Source organism: Nerophis ophidion, linkage group LG27 (assembly GCF_033978795.1).
Source record: "Nerophis ophidion isolate RoL-2023_Sa linkage group LG27, RoL_Noph_v1.0, whole genome shotgun sequence".
NCBI lineage: Eukaryota > Metazoa > Chordata > Actinopteri > Syngnathiformes > Syngnathidae > Nerophis > Nerophis ophidion.
In genome coordinates, this window is record NC_084637.1 from 11,512,073 (window position 1) to 11,536,994 (window position 24,922).

The 24,922-nt window shown below is 41.5% G+C and overlaps 1 protein-coding gene across 2 annotated transcripts in view; it reads left to right on the plus strand.

The window, feature by feature from the left end:
- LOC133544074 (FERM, ARHGEF and pleckstrin domain-containing protein 1-like) overlaps nt 1–23,158 on the plus strand; it is a 96,753-nt gene extending 73,595 nt beyond the window's left edge. For both annotated transcript variants that reach the window (XM_061889117.1, XM_061889116.1), the window contains exons 17-28: nt 3,902–3,983; nt 4,060–4,121; nt 4,194–4,369; nt 4,457–4,587; nt 4,657–4,725; nt 7,588–7,677; nt 7,769–7,851; nt 9,655–9,767; nt 11,325–11,485; nt 15,179–15,286; nt 17,884–18,035; nt 18,098–23,158. In XM_061889117.1, coding sequence (XP_061745101.1) covers nt 3,902–3,983; nt 4,060–4,121; nt 4,194–4,369; nt 4,457–4,587; nt 4,657–4,725; nt 7,588–7,677; nt 7,769–7,851; nt 9,655–9,767; nt 11,325–11,485; nt 15,179–15,286; nt 17,884–18,035; nt 18,098–18,173 — 1,303 coding nt within the window. In that variant the 3' untranslated portion in view covers nt 18,174–23,158. The remainder of the gene's footprint in view (nt 1–3,901; nt 3,984–4,059; nt 4,122–4,193; nt 4,370–4,456; nt 4,588–4,656; nt 4,726–7,587; nt 7,678–7,768; nt 7,852–9,654; nt 9,768–11,324; nt 11,486–15,178; nt 15,287–17,883; nt 18,036–18,097) is intronic.
- Nucleotides 23,159–24,922: the final 1,764 nt, after the last annotated feature.

A 24,922-nucleotide genomic window follows, 5' to 3' on the forward strand; every position in this document is an offset into this window, starting at 1 on the left:
GTGAAACACAATATCCAATTCTTACATTTAAACCAGTGTGGGTGGCACTGGGAGCAGGTGGGTAAAGTGTCTTGCCCAAGGACACAACGGCAGTGACTAGGATGGCGGAAGCGGGGATCGAACCTGCAACCCTCAAGTTGTTTGCACGGCCGCTCTACCAACCGAGTTATACCGAGCTATAAAAAGCGACTGCTCCGGGCGACGGCAGTGGTAGCGTTTCAGATGTAATTAGACACATTTACTAGGATAATTCTGGAAAATCCTTTATCTGCTTATTGTGTTAATAGTATTTTAGTGAGATTCTAAAAGTCATACCTGAAAGTCGGAGGGCTGCTGTGAACACCAGAGTCTCTGAGAGAAGCCATCGAGGAGCCAAGATCAAAGCTACTTTTTTGACAGCTGCTGCAGGAGGTCCCATAATCCACCGAAGTCTCCGGTAAGAGCTGACTTAATATCACAATTTTCCCATCCTAAAACTGGCTGGTTGACGTAGAGAAACATGTTGGCTCGACCGTTCTGTGTTAAAGCTTCACAACAAACAAACACCGGCTGTGTTTCGGTGCTAAAGGCAGCTGCAATCCACCGCTTTGCAACAACAGCATTCTTACTTGACGTCTCCATTATTAATTGAACAAATTGCAAAAGATTCAGCAACACAAATGTTCAAATGACTGTGTAATTATGCGATGAAAAGAAACGACTTTTAGCCGTGTGTGGGGCTGGGCTAATATGTCCCCTCCAACCAATAACGTCACAAACACGCGTCATCATTCCGCAACGTTTTCAACAAGAAACCCCGGGTGAAATTTAAAATTGTAATTTAGTAAACTAAACCGGCCGTATTGGCATGTGTTGCAATGTTAATATTTCGTCATTGATATATAAACTATCAGACTGCGTGGTCGGTAGTAGTGGGTTTCAGTAGGCCTTTAAAAAGTGAAATGCCGGCTGTTTTGTGGGTTCTTGCAGAGCTCTCTTAATATGTTCCAGTCATGTTTTTGTAAGACAATCGTGGCTCTCGCCTGACACCTGCTGCTGAAATTATTGACTACTAAACCTTACTGAATGTAAACCGTGCACTGGTTTAATATTTAAAGAGCCTCCACAGTCAGGGGTGACTAAACTTTCTCCAGTTAGCCTTGCAGTGGCTGAATCTAAGAATGTCTGGGTTCATTTTGTGCATTAAAGACGCGAAATCCAATGTAGTTTAATCGATGCTCAGCTATCTGAACAAAACATGCATATCTTAGCTTGTGTTACAGGAGTCAAACCAAAATAGTGTAATGTAAAATAAAATACAGTAATACCTTAACTTACGTGCTAAATTGTTTCTGTGAGTGAGATTTTTAACTCAAAACACTAGTATCTGCAATCATAGTCTACCCATCCATCCATCCATTTTTCTACCGCTTATTCCCTTTTTTGAGGTCGCGGGGGGCGCTGGTACCTATCTCAGCTACAATCGGGCGGAAGGCTAAGTACACCCTGGACAAGTCGCTTGCTCATCGCAGATCATAGTCTACCATTGAAATGAATTTAAATCAATGTATTTGATGCTTTGCCCGAAAAACAGCACAATTAAAAAGAAAAGCAAACTTTTACTGAGATATTTTTGCATAAAAACAATACAATAGTGTGTACAACAAACAACTACAGTAATTTTATGAACTAATGTAATAATAATTCACAGCATTTACCTTGTACAGTGTACTTCTACAGTATCTACTTCGAGTTGCTTCTCCATCAAAAACACCATCAGCGGCTTTTCCATATTTTCATGGATAAATAAATGTCTGCCGTTTAGATTTAAATTTAACTTAATTTGATGGCATTAGACTAAATCTGTCTTAGTGTGCTGCAGACTGGCAGTGATAAGCTTACTTAACCAAGTTGTTTCACTCTTTAATTCAATGAATGTCATCAACTTCTTCTCAACATCGTCCTTCACACTCACCTTCTCTGTTCCAGTGGTTGGAAAACAAAGATATGTTGATCTCTAAGTCTAAGCTATTGCTAGAAAGTATGACCACATGTTTTGTTTGGATCTTACAGGGTTCACTTTGGCATTTTGTATGCCAACTAATGGCGTGGATACTTCAAACTAAAATGTTTGCTTGCAACTTAAAGCCGAGAGACAGCTCTTATTCCAAAACACTCTAAAGTTGAGGTACCACTCTATCTCAGTAATAAAGTTTTTTTAGAGGATAAATACTTTGGACCTGGGACTAGACCTGGCTTATCTACAAACCCTGTTTCCATATGAGTTGGGAAATTGTGTTAGATGTAAATATAAACGGAATACAATGAATTGCAAATCCTTTTCAACCCATATTCATCTGAATGCACTAAAAATACAAGATATTGGATGTTCAAACTCATAAACTTTGTTTGTTTTTTTGCAAATAATAATTAACTTAGAATTTCATGGCTGCAAGATGTGCCAAAGTAATTGGGAAAAGGCATGTTCACCACTGTGTTACATCACCTTTTCTTTTAACAACACTCAATAAACGTTTGGGAACTGAGGAAAGTAATTGTTGAAGCTTTGAAAGTGGAATTCTTTACCATTCTGGTTTGATTAACAGCTTAAGTTGTTCAACAGTCCGGTGTCTTGTTGTCGTATTTTACGCTTCATAATGCGCCACACATTTTCGATGGGAGACATGTCTGGACTGGAGGCGGGCCAGGAAAGTACCCGCACTCTTTTACTACGAAGCCACGCTGTTGTAACACGTGGCTTGGCATTGTTTTGCTGAAATAAGCAGGGGCGTCCAAGATAACGTTGCTTGGATGACAGCATATGTTGCTCCAAAACCTGTATGGACCATTCAGCATTAATGATGCCTTCACAGACGTGTAAGTTACCCATGCCTTGAGCACTAATAAACCCCCATACCATCACAGATGCTGGCTTTTGAACTTTGCGCCTAGAACAATCCGGATGGTTATTTTCCTCTTTGTTCCTGAGGACCCCAAGTCCACAGTTTCCAAATATAATTTGAAATGTGGACTTGTCAGACCACAGAACACTTTTCCACTTTACATTAGTCCATCTTAGATGAGCTCGGGCCCAGCGAAGCCAGCAGCGTTCCTGGGTGTTGTTGATGAATGGCTTTCGCTTTGCGTAGTAGAGTTTTAACTTGCACTTACAGATGTAGCGACCAACTGTAGTTACTGACAGTGGTTTTTTGAAGTGTTCCTGAGCCCATGTGGTGATATCCTTTACACACTGATGTCGGTTATTGATGCAGTACCGCCTGAGGGATCAAATGTCCGTAAAATCATCGCTTACGTGCAGTGATTTCTCCAGATTCTCTGAACTTTTTGATGATTTTACGGACCGTGGATGGTAAAATCCCTAAATTCCTTGCAATAGCTCGTTGAGAAATGTTGTTCTAAAACTGTTCGACAATTTGCTTACAAATTGGTGACCCTCGCCCCATCCTTGTTTGTGAATGACTTAGCATTTCATGGAAGCTGCTTTTATACCCAATCATGGCACCCACCTGTTCCCAATTAGCCTGCACACCTGTGGGATGTTCCAAATAAGTGTTTGATGAGCATTCCTCAACTTTATCAGTATTTATTTCCACCTTTCCCAACATCTTTGTCACGTGTTGCTGGCATCAAATTTTAAAGTTAATGATTATTTGCAAAAAAAAAAGTTCATCTAATGAACATAAAATATGTTGTCTTTGTAGCATATTCAACTGAATATGGGTTGAAAATGATTTGCAAATCATTGTATTCTGTTTATGTTTACATCCAACACAATTTCCCAAATCATGGAAACGGGGTTTGTAAAATGCATATGTCCTAATATTAAGGCACTGCATTATATGTAAAATACATAAAAGAATCAGTCATCAATGGAAATAATGCTTTCTTTTCCCCCTCTCAGGGAGAGTCGATCCAATGCACACATTAAAGGAGACCATCAAAGAATCGCTGACGTTCTGCTTAAGAACATTCACGGTCTAAGGGTAATAGAACTATTATCTGACCTCCACTATGCTGCTGTACTATGAGTTGTCCATGACAGTTTTCTCTCATCTGCAGCAGCTGACGGCTCACCTGCAGAAACATTCCGAGTGCCTGGTGGAACTGGAACGAGTCTGTCGGTAGGCGTACGTGCAGTTGAGTGAGCATCCGCATTTTGGGGGGGCGTTTCAAACCGTCCCCATTCATCTTAGGTCGAGTCGCAAGGCGGAGGCTTTGTGTCGAGAGCTGGAACAGCAAAGAGTGTGCTACCTCCCCCTCTACATGTTCCTCCTGCGGCCGCTCCACCGCCTGCTGCACTACAAACTCATCCTGGAAAGGCTCTGCAAACACTACCCGCCCACTCATGATGACTTCAGGGACTCCAGAGGTAAAATAAATTAAAAAAAAATACAAAAAGTCTTGCCTCTACCTTACAACCTCCCCTTAACACATGCATGCTCTTGATTCTTTGCAGCTGCACTGGCGGACATCACAGAGATGGTGCTGCAGCTGCAAGGCACAATGATGAAGATGGAGAACTTCCAGAAGCTTCTGGAGCTAAAGAAGGACCTAACAGGCATTGAAAACCTGGCCATCCCTGGAAGGGTCAGACACTTTGATGAATAAGACACATTTCCTCTGTGCAATAGTAATGCCTTTGTGTTGGACTCACAGGAGTTCATCAGGCTCGGATGCCTCAGCAAGCTCTCCGGGAAAGGCCTGCAGCAGAGAATGTTCTTCCTGGTATGACATGCTTTTTACCGTATTTTAAGGACGATACGGAGCACTTAAAAACCCTTTAATTTCCTCATACAAACCCCGTTTCCATATGAGTTGAGAAATTGTGTTAGATGTAAATATAAACGGAATACAATGATTTGCAAATCATTTTAACCCATATTCAGTTGAATATGCTACAAAGACAACATGTTTGAGGTTCAAACTGATAAAACTTTTTTTTTTTGCAAATAGTCATTAACTTTAGAATTTGATGCCAGCTACACGTGACAAAGAAGTTGGGAAAGGTGGCAATAAATACTGATGAAGTCGAGGAATGCTCATCAAACACTTATATGGAACATCCCACAGATGTGCAGGCTAATTGGGAACAGGTGGGTGCCATGATTGGTTATAAAAACTGCTTCCCCAAAAATGCTCAGTCTTTCACAAGAAAGGATGGAGCGAGGTACACCCCTTTGTCCACAACTGCGTGAGCAAATAGTCAAACAGTTTAAGAACAACGTTTCTCAAAGTGCAATTGCAAGAAAATTAGGGATTACAACATCTACGGTCCATAATATCATCAAAAGGTTCAGAGAATCTGGAGATTTCACTCTACGTAAGCAGCATTGGCCGGAAACCAACATTGAATGATCGTGACCTTCGATCCCTCAGACGGCACTGTATCAAAAACCGACATCAATCTCTAAAGGATATCACCACATGGGCTCAGGAACACTTCAGAAAACCACTGTCACTAAATACAGTTCGTCGGTACATCTGTAGGTGCAAGTTCAAGCTCTACTATGCAAAGAGAAAGCCATTTATCAACAACATCCAGAAACGCCGTAGGCTTCTCTGGGCCCGAGATCATCTAATATGGACTGATGCAAAGTGGAAAAGTGTTCTGTGGTCTGACGGGTCCACATTTCAAATTGTTTTTGGAAATATTCAACATCGTGTCCTCCGGACCAAAGGGGAAGCGAACCATCCAGACTGTTATCGACGCAAAGTTCAAAAGCCAGCGTCTTGATGGTATGGGGGTTAATTATTAATTGAAAAAAAAAAGTTTATGAGTTTGAACATCAAATATCTTGTCTCTGTATTGCCTTCAATTGAATGTGGGTTGAAGCGGATTTGCAAATCATTGTATTCTGTGTATATTTACGTCTAACACAATTTCCCAACTAATATGGAAACGGGGTTTGTAAATCAACAGTGTGCCTTATTACCTTGTGCACCTTTTGTATGTAATTTTCTGGTAGACCTTACTCACCTCAAACAAATTTTAATTGCTACACTGTGTAATGATAAGTGTCACCGGTAGATGGCAGTCACACATAAGAGATAATGCAGGTTGATGCCTGTTCAATAAATGACGCTATCAAGATAGACCTAAATGATGATGTTTCATTGAGAATAAAGAACATCACATGCACAAAAATCTCTCAAAATGTTTTAGTACCACTTTTATAAGATACAAAGCTGCGACGCTTGATGGGATGTCGGAAACATCACGGCTACCGTAGTCAGACGTAGTGTGCTTCAACATATGGGTATTATTATGGTGTGTGTAGAACAGGCCTGGGCAATTATTTTGACTCAGGGGCCACATTTAGAGAAAAAAGTGTGTCTGGGGGCCGGTATATCTATTTTTAGGGACACTAATACAAAACTTTACAATAATGTCTGATTGAATGCTTAAGACGTTATGACAGACCGCCTTAAAAAACATAATGTAATTTTGAATTTGTCTATGAACGATAAAACACTGAATATTGACAACATATGAATGTCACACCCCCTTTCTATCTACATATTTTACAATCAAGTGAAACGCAACAAAAATTCCACAAACAGTGAAATATGAACGAAGGGTATAAAATAAACCCACCTACAATTTGATACATCTGATACATCACTAAGCTTTAGAAATTGGTTGTGAAAAGCTCCTTCCGCGTCTGTGGGAACGCTTCCCGCCCACACTGCTTGGTGCCTCGTCTGGGCTGCTGTGACCTAGATTCCCAAATATTTGGGAATGTCCGGCAGGCCAGATTGAAAAGCTTAACAGGCCGCATGTGGCCCCAGGGCCTTAATTTGCCCAGGTCTGGTGAAGAAGGCCCAAAAAATGGCACCTAGTAGGAGACATATTATCTGGCATTTTCTGTCGCTTCATTATGCAAAATCAAATTTTCTTACTTATTGGTGCTTGCTGATATGCATAAGTCAGGAAAATTTGCACATGTCTGCCATTGTAGCCCATAGTCAATACGCTCCTTCTTTTTCTCTATCCTCGTGTTGTGGGGCATTCATCCTCCCCTGTTGCCATTTCTAATACAAAGTAGTGAAGTGAATTGTGAATTAAATTGAAATAACACTTAGCTCGGTTGGTAGAGCGGCCGTGCCAGCAACTTGAGGGTTGCAGGTTCAATTCCCACTTCTGCCATCCTAGTCACTGCCGTTGTGTCCTTGGGCAAGACACTTTACCCACCTGCTCCCAGTGCCACCCACACTGGTTTAAATGTAACTTAGATATTGGGTTTCACTATGTAAAGCGCTTTGAGTCACTAGAGAAAAGCGCTATATAAATATAATTCACTTCACTTTTCTCTACAGACTCAAAGCGCTTTACATTAGAAATGGGAATGGCACTTCACTTCAAGTTCATATGTGATTTAAGGCAGGTGGCCTAATACTTTTGGCTATGTTGTGTATATTTGATGTATTTCCATATATGAAAAAGGCCTGAGTGGGTTATGTAAAATTCGGAATTGGCACTATTCACCCTGACATGAAAAAAAACTTGATACAAGTTACATTTGAGACAATTTGGGTCCTCAGACCAAAATAGATAATGCAGCCTTTTTCCTGACTTCTTGCCTCCAGTTCAGCGATTCCTTGGTGTACACAAGTCGGGGGATGACACCGTCCAACCAGTTCAAAGTCCACGGCCAGCTTCCCCTCTATGGCATGACGGTATTCCAACAAATTGCTCAAAAATGTATCATTGAAATCCTCCTTTATTTGTAGACTTGATTTGGGGATTTATTTGCATGTCCATGTGCAGATTAGAGAAAGTGAAGAAGAGTGGGGCGTCCCTCATTCCTTCACGTTGTTTGGACAGCGGCAGTCAATGGTGGTGGCAGCCAGGTACGCCCCAATACATACTTATAGAGCAGGGGTCACTAACGCGGTGCTCGCGGGCACCAGGTCGCCCGTAAGGACCAGATGAGTAGCCCGCTGGCCTATTCTGAAAATAGCTCAAATAGCATCACTTACCAGTGAGCTGCCTCTATTTTTTAAATTTTATTTATTTACTCGCAAGCTGGTCTCGCTTTGCTCGACATTTTTTATTCTAAGAGAGACAAAACTCAAATAGAATTTGAAAATCCAAGAAAATATTTTAAAAACTTGGTCTTCAGTTGTTTGAATAAATTCATTAATTTTTTTACTTTGCTTCTTACAACTTTCAGAAAGACAATTTTAATCATAATAAGTTTGAAAAAATATTTCACAAATATTATTCGTCCAAAAACAGTAGCTAAAATAAAGAATTTAATTAAAATATATTTATTATTCTTTGCAATAAAAACAAAATATTTGAACATTTATGGTTAGTGCGTCTGCCTCACAATACGAAGTTCCTGCAGTCCTGGGTTCAAATCCAGGCTCGGGATCTTTCTGTGTGGAGTTTGCATGTTCTTCCTGTGAATGCGTGGGTTCCCTCCGGGTACTCCGGCTTCCTCCCACTTCCAAAAACATGCACCTGGGGATAGGTTGATTGGCAACACTAAATTGGCCCTAGTGTGTGAATGTTGTCTGTCTATCTGTGTTGGCCCTGCGAGGAGGTGGCGACTTGTCCAGGGTGTACCCTGCCTTCCGCCCGATTGTAGCTGAGATAGGCGCCAGCGCCCCCCGCGACCCCAAAAGGGAATAAGCGGTAGAAAATGGATGGATGGATGGATGGAATTTTAGAGAAAAAAATACAACCTTAAAAATGATTTTAGGATTTTTAAGCACATATACCTTTTTACCTTTTAAATTCCTTCTTCTTCTTTCCTGATAATTTAAATCAATGTTCAAGTATTCTTTTATTTTTTTTATTGTAAAGAATAATAAATACATTTTAATTTAATTCTTCATTTTAGCTTCTGTATTTTCGACAAAGAATATTTGTGAAATATTTCTTCAAACTTATTATGATTAAAAATCAAAAAAAGAATTCTGGGAAATTAGAAAATCTGTAGAATCAAATATCAATCTTATTTCAAAGTCCTTTGAATTTCTTTTAAAATTTTTGTTCTGGAAAATGTAGAAGAAATAATGATTTGTCTTTGTTAGAAATATAGCTTGGTCCAATTTGTGTATATATTCTAACAAAGTGCAGATTGAATTTTAACCTATTTAAAACATGTTATCAGAATTCTAAAATTAATATTAATCAGGAAAAATTACTAATGATGTTCCATAAATCATTTTTTTAATTTTTTCAAAAAGATTCAAATGAGCTAGTTTTTCTCTTCATTTTTTTCGGTTGAATTTTGAATCTTAAAGAGTCGAAATTGAAGATAAACTATTTTTCAAAATTTAATTTTCATTTTTTCCCGTGTTGTCTCCTTTTTTAAACCGTTCAATTAAGTGGTTTTTTCAACATTTATTCTCTACAAAAAACTCTCCGTGAAAGTAAAAAAAATGTACGACTGAATGACAGACAGAAATACCCATTTTTTATATACATAGATTTATATATTAATGGTAAATTGAGCAAATTGGCCTTTCTGGCAATTTATTTAAGTGTGTATCAAACTGGTCGCCCTTAATTAGTACCCAAGAAGTAGCTCTTGGTTTCAAAAAGGTTGGTGACCCCTGTTATAGAACCTTTAAAAAATGCAAACGGGACCTACACACCTAAGAGTTCAATTAACCCATTCTCCTCCCACTTATTCTGCCAAGCTGTGCAGCCGAGATGGAGCGGTGGCTGGAGGACATCAGGATGGCGATTGACCTTGCAGAGCAGACCAATGAGCCTGACATGGACCTGCTGTCTACCAGCCCCTCTGAGAACAGTAAGCTAAGTGATATCACTTTGTGGGACTAAAGCGGCAGGCTCGAAAAGGTTCTTTTCATTGTTTGATTTTTAAGTGCTAGTTTTCAGCACTCAGCACTCGACAAGCACCCATCATAGTTTGAACTTCAATTGTAATAATTAAACATACCGCAAAGTCTGGACCCATAGACAAAAATGTATATTTTATACAATTATTATTGTTTGATTTATTGTACAGTTGTTTTTGATTGTTTGTATACAATATAAACAAATAGAGGGACAGGTGGTAGAAAATGGATGGATGGAAGGATGGAATTTAATATAGTCTTTTAAAATTTGTATATTTGTTTTTAAATTTCTTGTATAGAAATATAATACATGTTGATACAGTATATATTTATATTTATATACACACAAATATTTTGATATAAATGAATGTACTTTTAAATTAAATGTTTACATTCTTATACAGTGTTTTTTGTATAGATATTATTCATTCAATTTTTTATATAGAAATATATAAGAATAAATATAATATCTTAATGATTTGAAATGTGGTTCGGGCATCTGGTCAGGATGCCACCCGAACGCCTCCCTAGGGAGGTGTTTAGGGCACGTCCAACCGGTAGGAGGCCACGGGGAAGACCCAGGACACGTTGGGAAGACTATGTCTCCCGGCTGGCCTGGGAACGCCTCGGGATCCCCCGGGAAGAGCTAGACAAAGTGGCTGGGGAGAGGGAAGTCTGGGTTTCCCTGCTTAGGCTGTTGCCCCCGCGACCCGACCTCGGATAAGCGGAAGATGATGGATGGATGGATGGATGGATGGATGGATTTGAAATGTAATATAAGAAATACATATGTATTATATTAATTTTAACACAGTGTATACATATGTTTTAATATGCAGAAATATTGTGATACAAATAAGTTGCACCTATATGTTTTTTGTATTTTTTAATATACAAAAAGATTTAGAAGTTTTCTTTTTAATTAATTAATTTTAATGCGTCATGGTTTTATTTTTTTATTGTTTTAAGTAATGTTTTCTTTCAAATTAAATTCATGAATTATCATACAGTAATATTTTAAATTATGTATACATGCTTTTATATATTTATTGTGATATACAAAAATAGGTTGTTACTTATAAATGCTATTGTAGTTATATTTTTTAAATGATTTATTTATAATCAGGTATATTCCTTTTTTTTCCCCAAATATAACGCGTGTATAATACTTTATATGTCTGGACTTTAAGGAGAGTATAATATAGATTTCCCCCTTTTCTTCTCACTATCATTTGCTACTGTTAGGGTGTGGAATGTGTCCACCTTCGGTGACCGTTGGTCTGACGTCATCATTGTCCTGCAGCTGAATCCCCAATGATCTTATCTCAAGAGTACTGCTTTTCAGTCACAACAAAATGAGTCTCTCTTCTTTTTTATTGTACTGAAACGGCTTTGATCGTTGCTTTTCTTGGTTTTTTGTTGTGCCTTAAAAGAGCAGCCTGAGCCATAAAGACACGTGATTATTTGTTTTCATTATCCTCATGTCTGACCTGCCCTTTGTCCCCCAGAGCTGCTGGAGGATATTGGGGCCGAGCACGAGTCAGAGGAGGAGCAGTGCGGCTCGCGTTCATCTCTGGAGCGCCAAGCTCAACGTGGTAACACCACAGTGCACGTCTGCTGGCATCGCAACACCAGCGTGTCCATGGTGGACTTCAGTATTGCAGTGGAGGTATTTGACTTTTGTCTCCTTGTGTGTTTTTAAATGTCTCACATGACACCAACTTTACCAGTCAGGGACCTGTAAGCCTCTAAAAACCTCTAACCGGTCCCTTTGTGACACCTGCTGATGCACAAAAGTACTGCAGTAGCCAAAATTGGCGTTAGACATACAACTACAAATGCATTGGGGTAGACGACCCCAAAGTATCTCACAGGACATCCTATAGCTGTTAAATGTACCATAAATTTCCATTGACTCCAAAGTTCCATTCCCTGGTTCGCTTTTCTTCCATAAAAATCAACAGCAGAAAACAATTGTTTTGATATTCTTCATGGTTGTGTTCTTAAAACATGTTCAAACCAATCAAATGCAGGCCGAGATATAATTAATAGTTATATAATATATTTGACTACATACAACTAGAGACCAATTCATACTATATAGGCCAATACATATTTTTGGGGGCTAAGTAAAATATAAAAGTGGATGATTAATTACTATTTCAAAAAATTCTAATTGAGTAATATATATATATATAGGGAATAAGCGGTAGAAAATGGATGGATGGATATATATATATATGCATATATATATGTATATATATATATATGTATATATATATATATATGTGTGTATATATGTGTGTGTATATATATATATATATATATATATATATATATATATGTGTATGTATATATATATGTGTATATATATATATATATACGTATGTACGTACATATATATGTGTGTATATATATATTTGTATATACATACACATATATATGTATATATATATATATATATATGTATGTATATATATATATATATATATATATATATATATATATATATGCGATGAGGTGGGGACTTGTCCAGGGTGTACTCCACCTTCCGCCCATTTGTAGCTGAGATAGGCACCAGTGCCCCCGCGATCCCAAAGGGAATAAGCGGTGGGAAATGGATGGATCTATATTTGTGTATGTATATATATATACATATATATATATATATGCATGTATGTATATATATATATGTATGTATGTATTTATGTATGCATGTATGTGTATATATATATGTATGTATGCATGTATGTATATATATATATGTATGTATGTATTTATGTATATATATAAAGATGTGCATATATATATTTATATATGTGTACATGTACGTGTGTATATATATATTTACAGTATACATATATACTGTACGTTTATATTTAAGTATATATATATATATATATATATATATTTTTTTTTTTTTTTACTGTCAAAGTTCATATTAATTGTATAACTGACTGTTATGTTTTCTTTTGTTTTAAAATTGCTTGATTTGTAACTTCATTTAAATGATTCTTGAATATTTATTTTACGTGAAAAGAAACTCTGGTCTTAAAACGTTTGAATTGTTTTTTTTCGCTGGGGTCTACGGTAATATTCTAATGCAGACAATATGATGTTTTTATATGCTGCAGGTTCAAAAAAGAACTTCAGGCACCGCTGGTTTAAACAATCAAATGATATCCATCGTAAACAGTGTATTAAAAACTCCAACCTTACATTAAATGATTGTTTTCAGTTGACAGCAATTATTTATGATACATGTAAATGTACAATCAAATGTGTTCTATAATAAGACATAAAACAAATTAAAGTGTACAAATCTATCTATGAGAAAAAAAAAAGAAATATTCAAACTGTGGATAGGTGGAAGGAATACTTCGAAGACCTCCTCAATCCCACCAACACGTCTTCCTATGAGGAAGCAGTGCCTGGGGTATCTGTGGTGGACTCTCCTATTTCTGGGGCTGAGTTTGCTGAGGTAGTTAAAAAGCTCCTCGGTGGCAAGGCCCCAGGGGTGGACGAGATCCGCCCGGAGTTCCTTAAGGCTCTGGATGCTGTGGGGCTGTCTTGGTTGACAAGACTTTGCAGCATCGCGTGGACATCGGGGGCGGTACCTCTGGATTGGCAGACCGGGGTGGTGGTTCCTCTCTTTAAGAAGGGGGACCGGAGGGTGTGTTCCAACTATCGTGGGATCACACTCCTCAGCCTTCCCGGTAAGGTTTATTCAGGTGTACTGGAGAGGAGGCTACGTCGGATAGTCGAACCTCGGATTCAGGAGGAACAGTGTGGTTTTCGTCCTGGTCGTGGAACTGTGGACCAGCTCTATACTCTCGGCAGGGTTCTTGAGGGTGCATGGGAGTTTGCCCAACCAGTCTACATGTGCTTTGTGGACTTGGAGAAGGCATTCGACCGTGTCCCTCGGGAAGTCCTGTGGGGAGTGCTCAGAGAGTATGGGGTATCGGACTGTCTTATTGTGGCGGTCCGCTCCCTGTACGATCAGTGTCAGAGCTTGGTCCGCATTGCCGGCAGTAAGTCGAACACATTTCCAGTGAGGGTTGGACTCCGCCAAGGCTGTCCTTTGTCACCGATTCTGTTCATAACTTTTATGGACAGAATTTCTAGGCGCAGTCAAGGCGTTGAGGGGTTCCGGTTTGGTAACCGCAGGATTAGGTCTCTGCTTTTTGCAGATGATGTGGTCCTGATGGCTTCATCTGACCGGGATCTTCAGCTCTCGCTGGATCGGTTCGCAGCCGAGTGTGAAGCGACTGGAATGAGAATCAGCACCTCCAAGTCCGAGTCCATGGTTCTCGCCCGGAAAAGGGAGGAGTGCCATCTACGGGTTGGGGAGGAGTTCAAGTACCTAGGAGTCTTGTTCACGAGTGAGGGAAGAGTGAGTGAGATCGACAGGCGGATCGGTGCGGCGTCTTCAGTAATGCGGACGTTGTACCGATCCGTTGTGGTGAAGAAGGAGCTGAGCCGGAAGGCAAAGCTCTCAATTTACCGGTCGATCTAGGTTCCCATCCTCACCTATGGTCATGAGCTTTGGGTCATGACCGAAAGGATAAGATCACGGGTACAAGCGGCCGAAATGAGTTTCCTCCACCGTGTGGCGGGGCTCTCCCTTAGAGATAGGGTGAGAAGCTCTGCCATCCGGGAGGGACTCAAAGTAAAGCCGCTGCTCCTTCACATCGAGAGGAGCCAGATGAGGTGGTTCGGGCATCTGGTCAGGATGCCACCCGAACGCCTCCCTAGGGAGGTGTTTAGGGCACGTCCAACCGGTAGGAGGCCACGGGGAAGACCCAGGACACGTTGGGAAGACTATGTCTCCCGGCTGGCCTGGGAACGCCTCGGGATCCCCCGGGAAGAGCTAGACGAAGTGGCTGGGGAGAGGGAAGTCTGGGTTTCCCTGCTTAGGCTGTTGCCCCCGCGACCCGACCTCGGATAAGCGGAAGACAATGGATGGATGGATGGATATTCAAACTAAGTTAACAAAGAATATCAAGTTAAATCTGTTTTACTTTTTTAACTATTTTATAAAACAAAATGGTCAGTCCTAATTTATTTTATATGGAAGCAAGACATCCTTTTTGCTTCATGTTGAGAGCTCAAGCACAAACATTGAATGTGACTTGCACACTTCCCTGGAATTACTTCCACTGGACTAAAACCTCACAGCCTTAATTTTGACATCGGGATACTGGGATTATTGCTATTTGATATTGTAGCTGAGATAGGCGCCAGCGCCCCCCGAGACCCCAAAAGGGAATAAGCGGTAGAAAATGGATGGATGGATGGATATGAAATACCGTGGCACACAATTTAGAAAACATCTTTATCAATGCTGCCCTTTTGCTTCTAGAACCAGCTGTCAGGAAACCTGCTGAGGAAGTTCAAGAACAGTAATGGCTGGCAGAAACTCTGGGTGGTCTTCACCAACTTCAGCCTCTTTTTCTACAAGTCCCACCAGGTTTGAGAATGCACACACATAGGATTCAAGTACTAAGCTCAAAACAGCGTGTGGAATCTATAAAATTGTGTGTACTGTTAATGGGCGTGTTGGAGGTGATCTACTAAGACTGCATGCACAATTGTTAAGTGCAAAAGTGGTCCAGACCGCCTTATTTAAATGAGGATTTTGCGTGCAGTACCAAGGAGACACTTATTTCCCGCCACATTCATGGCATCGTACGCTCCAGCGGTCCAACCTGTGTTGTTTGGTAATGTTGTGGAATATGCAACACACACACCAGCTTTTCTGGGGTGATATACTGTAGAAGTGCAATCTCGACAAAATAACCTACAAACCCTGTTTCCATATGAGTTTGGAAATTGTTTTAGATGTAAATATAAACGAAATACAATAATCTGCAAATAATTTTCAAACCATATTCAGTTGAATATGCTACAAAGACAACATATTTGATATTCAAACTGAAAACAATTTTTTTATTTTTTTTGCAAATCATTAACTTTAGAGTTTGATGCCAGCAACACGTGACAAAGAAGTTGGGAAAGTTGGCAATAAATACTGATAAAGTTGAGGAATGCTCTTCAAACACTTATTTAGAACATCCCACAGGTGTGCAGGCTAAATGGGAACAGGCGGGTGCCATGATTGGGTATAAAAATAGCTTCCTAAAAAATGATCAGTTTTTCACAAGAAAGGATGGGGCGAGGTACACCCCTTTGTCTACAACTGCGTGAGCAAATAGTCAAACAGTTCAAGAACAACGTTTCTCAAAGTGGAATTGCAAGAAATTTATGGATTTCAACATCTACGGTCCATAATATCATCAAAAGGTTCAGATAATCTGGAGAAATCAATCCACGTAACCGGCATGGCCGGAAACCAACATTGAATGGCCGTAACTTTCAATCCCTCAGACGGCACTGTATCAAAAACCAAAATCAATCTCTAAAGGATATCACCACATGGGCTCAGGAACACTTCAGAAAACCACTGTCACTAAATACAGTTTGTCGCTACATCTGTAAGTGCAAGTTAAAGCTCTACTATGCAAAGCAAAAGCCATTTATCAACAACATCCAGAAACGCCGTTGGCTGCTCTGGTCCCGAGATCATCTAAGATAGACTGATGCAAAGTGGATAAGTGTTCTGTGGTCTGACGAGTCCACATTTCAAATTGTCTTTGGAAATATTCGAGCATCGTGTCATCCGGACCAAAGGGGAAGCGAACCATCCAGACTGTTATCGACACAAAGTTCAAAGGCCAGCATCTGTGCTGGTATGGGGGTGCATTAGTGCCCAAGGCATGGGTAACTTACACATCTGTGAAGGAACCATTAATGCTGAAAGGTACATACAGGTTTTGGAACAACATATGCTGCCATCTAAGCGTCGTCTTTTTCATGGACGCCCCTGCTTATTTCAACAAGACAATGCCAAGCCACATTCAGCACGTGTTACAACAGCGTGGCTTCGTAAAAAAAGAGTGCGAGTACTTGTCTCCCATCGAAAATGTGTGGCGCATTATGAAGCGTAAAATACGGTAGCAGAGAGCCCGGACTGTTGAACGGCGTGGCGCAGTGGGGAGAGTGGCCGTGCGCAACCCGAGGGTCCCTGGTTCAATTCTCACCTAGTACCAACCTTGTCACGTCCGTTGTGTCTTGAGCAAGACACTTCACCCTTGCTCCTGATGGGTGCTGGTTGGCGCCTTGCATGGCAGCTCCCTCCATCAGTGTGTGAATGTGTGTGTGAATGGGTAAATGTGGAAGTAATGTCAAAGCGCTTTGAGTACCTTGAAGGTAGAAAAGCGCTATACAAGTACAACCCATTTATTTATTTATCATTTGAACGACTGAAGCGCTACATAAAACAAGAATGGGAAAGAATTCCACTTTCAAAGCTTCAACAATTAGTTTCCTCAGTTCCCAAAGGTTTATTGAGTGTTGTTGTGAAGTGAAGTGAATTATATTTATATAGCGCTTTTCTCTGGTGACTCAAAGCGCTTTTTTACATAGTGAAACCCAATATCTAAGTTACATTTAAACCAGTGCGGGTGGCACTGGGAACAGGTGAGTAAAGTGCCTTGCCCAAGGACACAACGGCAGTGACTAGGATGGCGGAAGCGGGGATCGAACCCGCAACCCTCAAGTTGCTGGCACGGCCGCTCTACCAACCGAGCTATACCGCCCGTTGTTAAAAGAAAAGGTGATGTAACACAGTGGTGAACATGCCCTTTCCCAACTACTTTGGCACGTCTTGAAGCCATGAAATTCTAAGTTAATTATTATTTGCAAAAAAAAAATAAAGTTTATGAGTTTGAACATCAAATATGTCTTTGTAGTGCATTCAATTGAATATGGGTTGAAAAGGATTTGCAAATCATTGTATTCCGTTTATATGTACATCTAACACAATTTCCCAACTAATATGGAAACAGGGTTTGTAAATTTGATGTATTTCCATATATGAAAAATTTGGAATTTGCACTATTCACGCTGACATGAAAAAAATCTTGATACAAGTTACATAAGGGCAAATAAATCAAAATGTAAAAAGATAACCCTGGATAAGGGTTAAACCTGAGGTTTCCCCCACAGGACGACTACCCTCTGGCCAGCCTTCCTTTGCTGGGCTACTCCGTCACCATCCCATCCGAGTGTGAAAACATCCACAAGGACTACGTCTTTAAACTCCACTTCAAGTCCCACGTCTACTACTTCAGATCGGAGAGCGAGTACACGTTCGAAAGGTGCGCAACTTTTTAGTGATACACTGTGGCAAGGGAAGCAATCATTGTCTGTGTTTCGCCAGGTGGATGGAGGTAATCCGCAGCGCCACCTGCTCGGCCAGCCGCACCCTGCCGAGCTCCAGGAAAGACCTTTATTGATGGAGATTGGCTTGGGTGAAGCTTCCCACCAAAGAGACTAAAAATAGACGCCAGATCATGACACTTTGCTGGTGTTTAGTTGAACACTATTTAATATGTGAATAGTCCAAACACACACACATGCAGGCCCCACTTTGCCTACTTTCTGCACCACTCCTTTGTATTCATGACATTTTTTCTTCTCCAGGCTAGATGATTCCCACATGTTGACACGTGCACACACAATTCCCGAACCTGACTGAACCACATGAATCGTTGGGTTTTTCCCATGCCTTAAGTTATTTCATACACACTAGAAGTATGAATGTCATGTTCATTTCACAGCCTTTATGATTTTTTTGGAACGGTTCCGGGGATTCAAACTAAATAAGTGGATTCATATCTTTTGAATTTCTATTGATGTTCCGGACTCAGCTTAGCGGAGCTGTTTCTCGGCTAATTGTTACAAGCATTCCCGTCATTGGTTAGCGTAGAAAAATACCACAGTAAAGATCCGCCCAGAACATCTGGTCTTACTCGCTGGCATTATTTTAAAGCTATAAAGATCGACATAACTAGCATGAAGGAAAAAAGTAAGTGTGAAGGACAGTGGATGATATTAAGAAATTTGTGACAGTCTCTCGCTGTCGTCGTGCGGGTTCAATGGACCACCCAGGAAGGATATGCTTTTGAGCAGGTTTGACTCCTTTATCTTTCAATAAAGCTTGGTTGCAGCTCGGATCGCTTTTCAGCTCCTTTCCTCCACTGCTCGTTTCCGGTCTGCTTTTCAGCTGCCGTCGTCGTCGTTCTCGTCTTGCGCTCAATGTTGCTCTCGCTTTTCTTGCGCTGCGGACTCTCCTCCTTCCTCCTCGATCGCTCCTCCTTTTCCCCGTTTTATACAGAGTCATGAGAGTTTTAACCTGAATTCGATTGTGGCTGCGTCGCTCCCGGCACGCCTTGCTCTCCGTTTCGCCGCATTCTCCGCCTCCTTGCCGCCATCTTGGGCAGGGCTGCAGCGTGCCCCGCCTCGCCGTCGGCCCGTCGGCTGCGCCTCTCCACAGTATTAAAGAAAGAAATCATCAAAATCATGACAGAGCGATTCGAGCGTATCACTGCTAATCTGCACCATACCGAAGCAGAATGAGTCAATAATGCCAGTCATCCATCCGTCCATTTTCTACCGGTTGTCCCTTTTTGGGGTCACGGGGGGCGGGGACTTTCACACTATTATGTTGGACCCACTCGACGTCCATTGCACCGGTCACCCGAGGTTTCTCATAGTGACGTCCGACTGGGTTGTGAGTTTTTCCTTGCTCTTATGTGGGCGCTGATCCGCGGATGTCGTTGCGGCTTATGCAGCCCTTTGAGACACTTGTGATTTAGGGCTATATAAATAAGCATTGATTGATTGACATTGATAAACCATCCATTCACTTTATACCGCTTGTCCCTTTTTGGCGTTGCGGGGGATTGCTGGAGCCTATCTCAGCTGCATTCAGGCGGTAGGCGCGGTACACCCTGGACAAGTCGCCAGCTCATCGCAGTGCCAACACAGACAGCATTCACAGTTACTAAGAGTGTTGAAATAATATCTAATTGGCAGGCATTTATCCATGAAAATATGGAAAAGCTGGTGGTGGTGTGCTTGGTGGAAAAATGGAAGGAGATACGGTAGAAGTCCGCTCTACAAGGTAAAAGTTGTACATGAGTATTACATTACTTCATAAAACTACTGGAGTTGTTTGTGACAGACTTCTCAAGCCGTGGTGCGGGTTCCAAGGACCGTCAAGGAAGGACATAGCGGCGGCACGTTTACACTTCCTTATTTTTCAATAGAGACTACTTTTCAGTTGCTCCGTCTGCCGCTCGCTCTTCCGCTTGCCTTTCCGCTTCGGGCGTCGTCGCCTCTCTCGCGCTCTCAGTCTCTCTCCCTGAGCGTCAGCTTCCCTCTGGCTCCTTCTTGTCTCTCTGCCTCTCCCTCTGACGTTCACTGCAGTTGCCCTATTATACAGTGCGAGAGGATTAATCAATTGTCCCCAGGTGCGCTATCCACGCATCTGATCTTGAATGCGGCATCGCTCCCGGCGCGCCCCGCCTCGCTGCTCGCTCACCTTCCACACCTCCTCGTCGCCATCTTGGGCCGGGCTACGGTGTGCCCTGCCTCGCTGTCGGACTGCCGGCTCCGCCTCTCTACATTTTTAGTGGTACATTCTCTTTTATTGATTTTATACTATATTCTTTTATATATATATATATATATATAAGGCATGTTACATATTAAAACTGTGCTATTTGGGCGGGACAATCCATCCATCTGTCCATCTTTTTCTGCTTATCTGCGGTCGGGTTGAATGGATTTCAATTCATTTAAATGGGAGACGTTTAGTTGAGATACAAGTGTTTTGAGGTAAGAGGTGCGCCACAGAACCGATAAAACTCGCGAGTTGAGGTACTACTGTAAATACGTGCACATGGTGGACTAACACGTGGACTGTTTGATGTGTGCTGCTAAACTGAGAAAGGACGGCGTTCTTTTTTTAGTTTTCCCCCTTCATAATGTCTTCTTTGAGGCAAACTCTTCTCCAAAGAAAAGTGAGGTGAAATGCCTAAAAATAGTTGTAAAAGGACCTTTCAAAATCCATCCATCCATCATCTTCCGCTTATCCGAGGTCGGGTCGCGGGGGCAACAGCCTAAGCAGGGAAACCCAGACTTCCCTCTCCCCAGCCACTTCGTCCAGCTCTTCCCGGGGATCCCGAGGCGTTCCCAGGCCAGCCGGGAGACATAGTCTTCCCAACGTGTCCTGGGTCTTCCCCGTGGCCTCCTACCGGTTGGACGTGCCCTAAACACCTCCCTAGGGAGGCGTTCGGGTGGCATCCTGACCAGATGCCCGAACCACCTCATCTGGCTCCTCTCGATGTGAAGGAGCAGCGGCTTTACTTTGAGTCCCTCCCGGATGGCAGAGCTTCTCACCCTATCTCTAAGGGAGAGCCCCGCCACACGGCGGAGGAAACTCATTTCGGCCGCTTGTACCCGTGATCTTATCCTTTCGGTCATGACCCAAAGCTCATGACCATAGGTGAGGATGGGAACGTAGATCGACCGGTAAATTGAGAGCTTTGCCTTCCGGCTCAGCTCCTTCTTCACCACAACGGATCTGTAGAACGTCCGCATTACTGAAGACGCCGCACCGATCCGCCTGTCGATCTCACGATCCACTCTTCCCCCACTCGTGAACAAGACTCCTAGGTATTTGAACTCCTCCACTTGTTTGTGAAAATACAATTCGCTGTCTTAGATCTTCCCTGACGTTCTCAGACTTTTCTCACCGAAAGTATTTATTGTTAAATACAATAAGTGTTGCCATAGAGCAGACCTGGGCAAATTAAGGCCCGGGGGCCACATGCTGAGCTTTTCAATCAGGCCCGCCGGACATTCCCCAAAAATGTTTTTTAGATCTTTAAGATGGAAAGTGTAGCTGCCATTATGATGTGCAGTGATGTTTTCTAATGACCGTAAGTCTTGAACTATACAAAGTATTTCAATGGTTAGAATCTGCGCTTATGGATGATATACCGGTGTGAAAGACTCGTGCCGTCTTGCGGGTTCCAAGGACCACCAAGGAAGGACATGGCTATGAGCAGGTGTAGACTTCTTTATTTTTCAATAGGCAAAGTCTTTTGCGTTTTGCTTTTCAGCCTTCCCCGTTGTCTGCGTCTGCCTCTCGCTTTCGCATTTTTCCGGGTTGCACGCGCTGCTGCTGCTTGAGTTGTCGTCTCTCCCTCTGGTTCATTCATCGTTTCTCCACCTCTCACACCGACGTTCACAGCTGCCGCCCTTTTACACAGTGCGAGAGGTTTCGTTAATCGTATCCAAGTGCGCGATCCATGCACCTGATCTCGATTGTGGCGTTGCTCCCGGCACGCCCCGCCTCGCCGCTCGCTCGCCATCCCCGCCTCCTCGCCGCCATCTTAGGCCGGGCTTTAGCATGCCCAGCTTCTCTGTTGGACCGTCGGCTCCGCCTCTCCACAACCGGTTACTATGGTGATATAATTAGTTACTATGGTAATGGAAGTCACAGCAGCTCAAACGAGGCACCGAGCAGTGTGGGTGGGGAGCGTTTCCACAGACGCGGAAGGAGATTTTTACCACAAAGTTCCAAAGCTTAGTGATATATCAGATATATCAGATTATAGGTGCATTTATTTTGTACCCTTCGCGTTCATATTTCACTGTTTGTTACATTTTTGTTGCGTTTCACTTGATTGTAAAATGTGTCGATCGAAAGGGGGTGTGACGTTCATATGTTGTCAATATTCAGTGTTTTATCCTTCATAGAAAAATGTAAAATTTTAAGTTTTTTAAGGCGGTCTGCCATAAAGTTATTTGCATTCAATCAGACATTATTGTGAGGTTTTGTGTTAGTGTTCATAAAAATAGATATACCGGCCCCCCAGACACATTTTTTTTTCTCTAAATGTGGCCCCCCGAGTCAAAATAATTGCCCAGGCCTGCTATAAAGACACTACCAGCTGCAGTCAATCATGATTACAAACAAGAAATGAATACTGCTTTCTTGTTTAAGATGTTTCATATATTTGAGGTTGTATCTATAATTGCAACAATGAGTAAATGAGGACAAAATCAAAATGAACATGGCATTTATGCCCGTTTTTTAAGTGCCTGTAAGGTAGAAATGTACATGATAGGTGTGTGCATGTCACCACACCCATGGTGTTTATTTTTTCAGCATGACAATCATATATGGTCTTGATCAATTTCATGCGATGCCACTTTCTAATAGAAAAATATCTTCTATTTTTTCTGCAACCTTTTGTACAAAACTTGGATACACTGTGAAAATGGTCTGCTTTGTTTCATTCTTTAACATTTATTTTTCTCCCCCCCACTGTGTGTCTTTGTACGGACAACGAGACTCCATGAGAGCTATTTCGTCTACAACCCTGAAACTTTTCATAATAAAGATGACAACATGTTGTTTGTAAAATTGTATTAGTCCAGAGCAGAGCATAAAAACAGCATAAAGTTCAACAGACATGATTTAGTTTAGTTAGTTTAGTCTTTGTTTGAAGGGACAAACACACATTTAAGCTCAAAGACAGATATGTTCTGTACCAGATTATAGCTAAATATCTAATTTCCATATGCAGTCCCTGGCTACCTAAATTAAAGGGATACAAAAATCATGCAATTAAATTATTACAATAAAATCATACCATATGATGTAATCAAATTAAGAAAAGTCATAAAATGCCCATTTATGGACTTAATATACAATACAACCACACCTCATTTACATCATCACAAAAAGACAATACATGCTCTGTCATCATTTGTAAAAATAACCATGATTATAACACACACACCTCACAATTTATAACAAAAATGCTGTCATGGATAAATATAATACACATTAAGTTGATCTGTCAAACAAAGTGGCCACCTTAGTGACCGTGTGAGCAGCTTTGATTGCTCCACGAGCCACTTTTTAACTTCAATTGTAAATCAAGAGTAATCTGTTAAACTTTTCAAGTTTGTTGTGAGGTCGTTCCATTCCTTTATGGCAGGGGTCTCAAACACGCGGCCCGCAAAACGTTATATTGCAGCCCGCACCTTAATATGGAAATTAGATGTTGGTGCGGCCCGCGAGTTTTATACAAACGGCGCGTTACAGCATTATACTTGAATACACTCGATTTTTTCCGGGAGACTACCAATTTCAGTGCCCCTCCATGGGTAATCATTCTCCCAAATTCCACTCAAATAACAATATCAAGGGGGCACCGTTGAGGCACTACCTTAAGCGTCATCTACTATGTGTACAAACAGCGTGCCAGCCCTGCCACATGTTGTATTTGGCTTCTGTAGACGCAGTAAGCGACATATAGTTGATCAACAGCCATACAGGTCACACTGAAAGTGGCTGTATAAGCAACTTTAACACTGTTACAAATATGCGCCACACAAAACAAGAATGACAAACACATTTTGGGAGAACATCCGCACCGTAACACAACATAACAAATACCCAGAATAAAATGCAGCCCTAACTCTTCTGGGCTACAATATACACCCCTGCTACCACCAACCCCACCCCCTATTGTAGCCCGGAAGAGTTAGGGCTGCATTGGATTCTGGGTATTTGTTCTGTTGTGTTTAGAAATCTCAAACACGTGGCCCGCGAAACGTTATATTGCAGCCCGCACCTTAATATGGAAATTAGATGATGGTGCGGGCCTCGAGTTTTATACAAACGGCGCGTTACAGCATCATACTTGAATACCCTCGATTTTTTCCGGGAGACTACCAATTTCAGTGCCCCTCCATGGGTAATCATTCTCCCAAATTCCACTCAAATAACAATATCAAGGGGGCACCGTTGAGGCACTACCTTAAGCGTCATCTTATTCTGTCAACTGACGGAATAAATAAAGTACTATCTATCTATCTATCCATCTACTATGTGTACAAAGAGCGTGCCAACCCTGCCACATGTTGTATTTGGCTTCTGTAGACGCAGTAAGCGACGTATAGTTGATCAACAGCCATACAGGTCACACTGAGAGTGGCCGTATAAACAACTTTAACACTGTTACAAATATGTGCCACACTGTGAAGCCACACCAAACAAGAATGACAAACACATTTTGGGAGAACATCCGCACCGTAACACAACATAAACACAATAGAACAAATACCCACAATCAAATGCAGCCCTAACTCTTCCGGGCTACAATATACACCCCCGCTA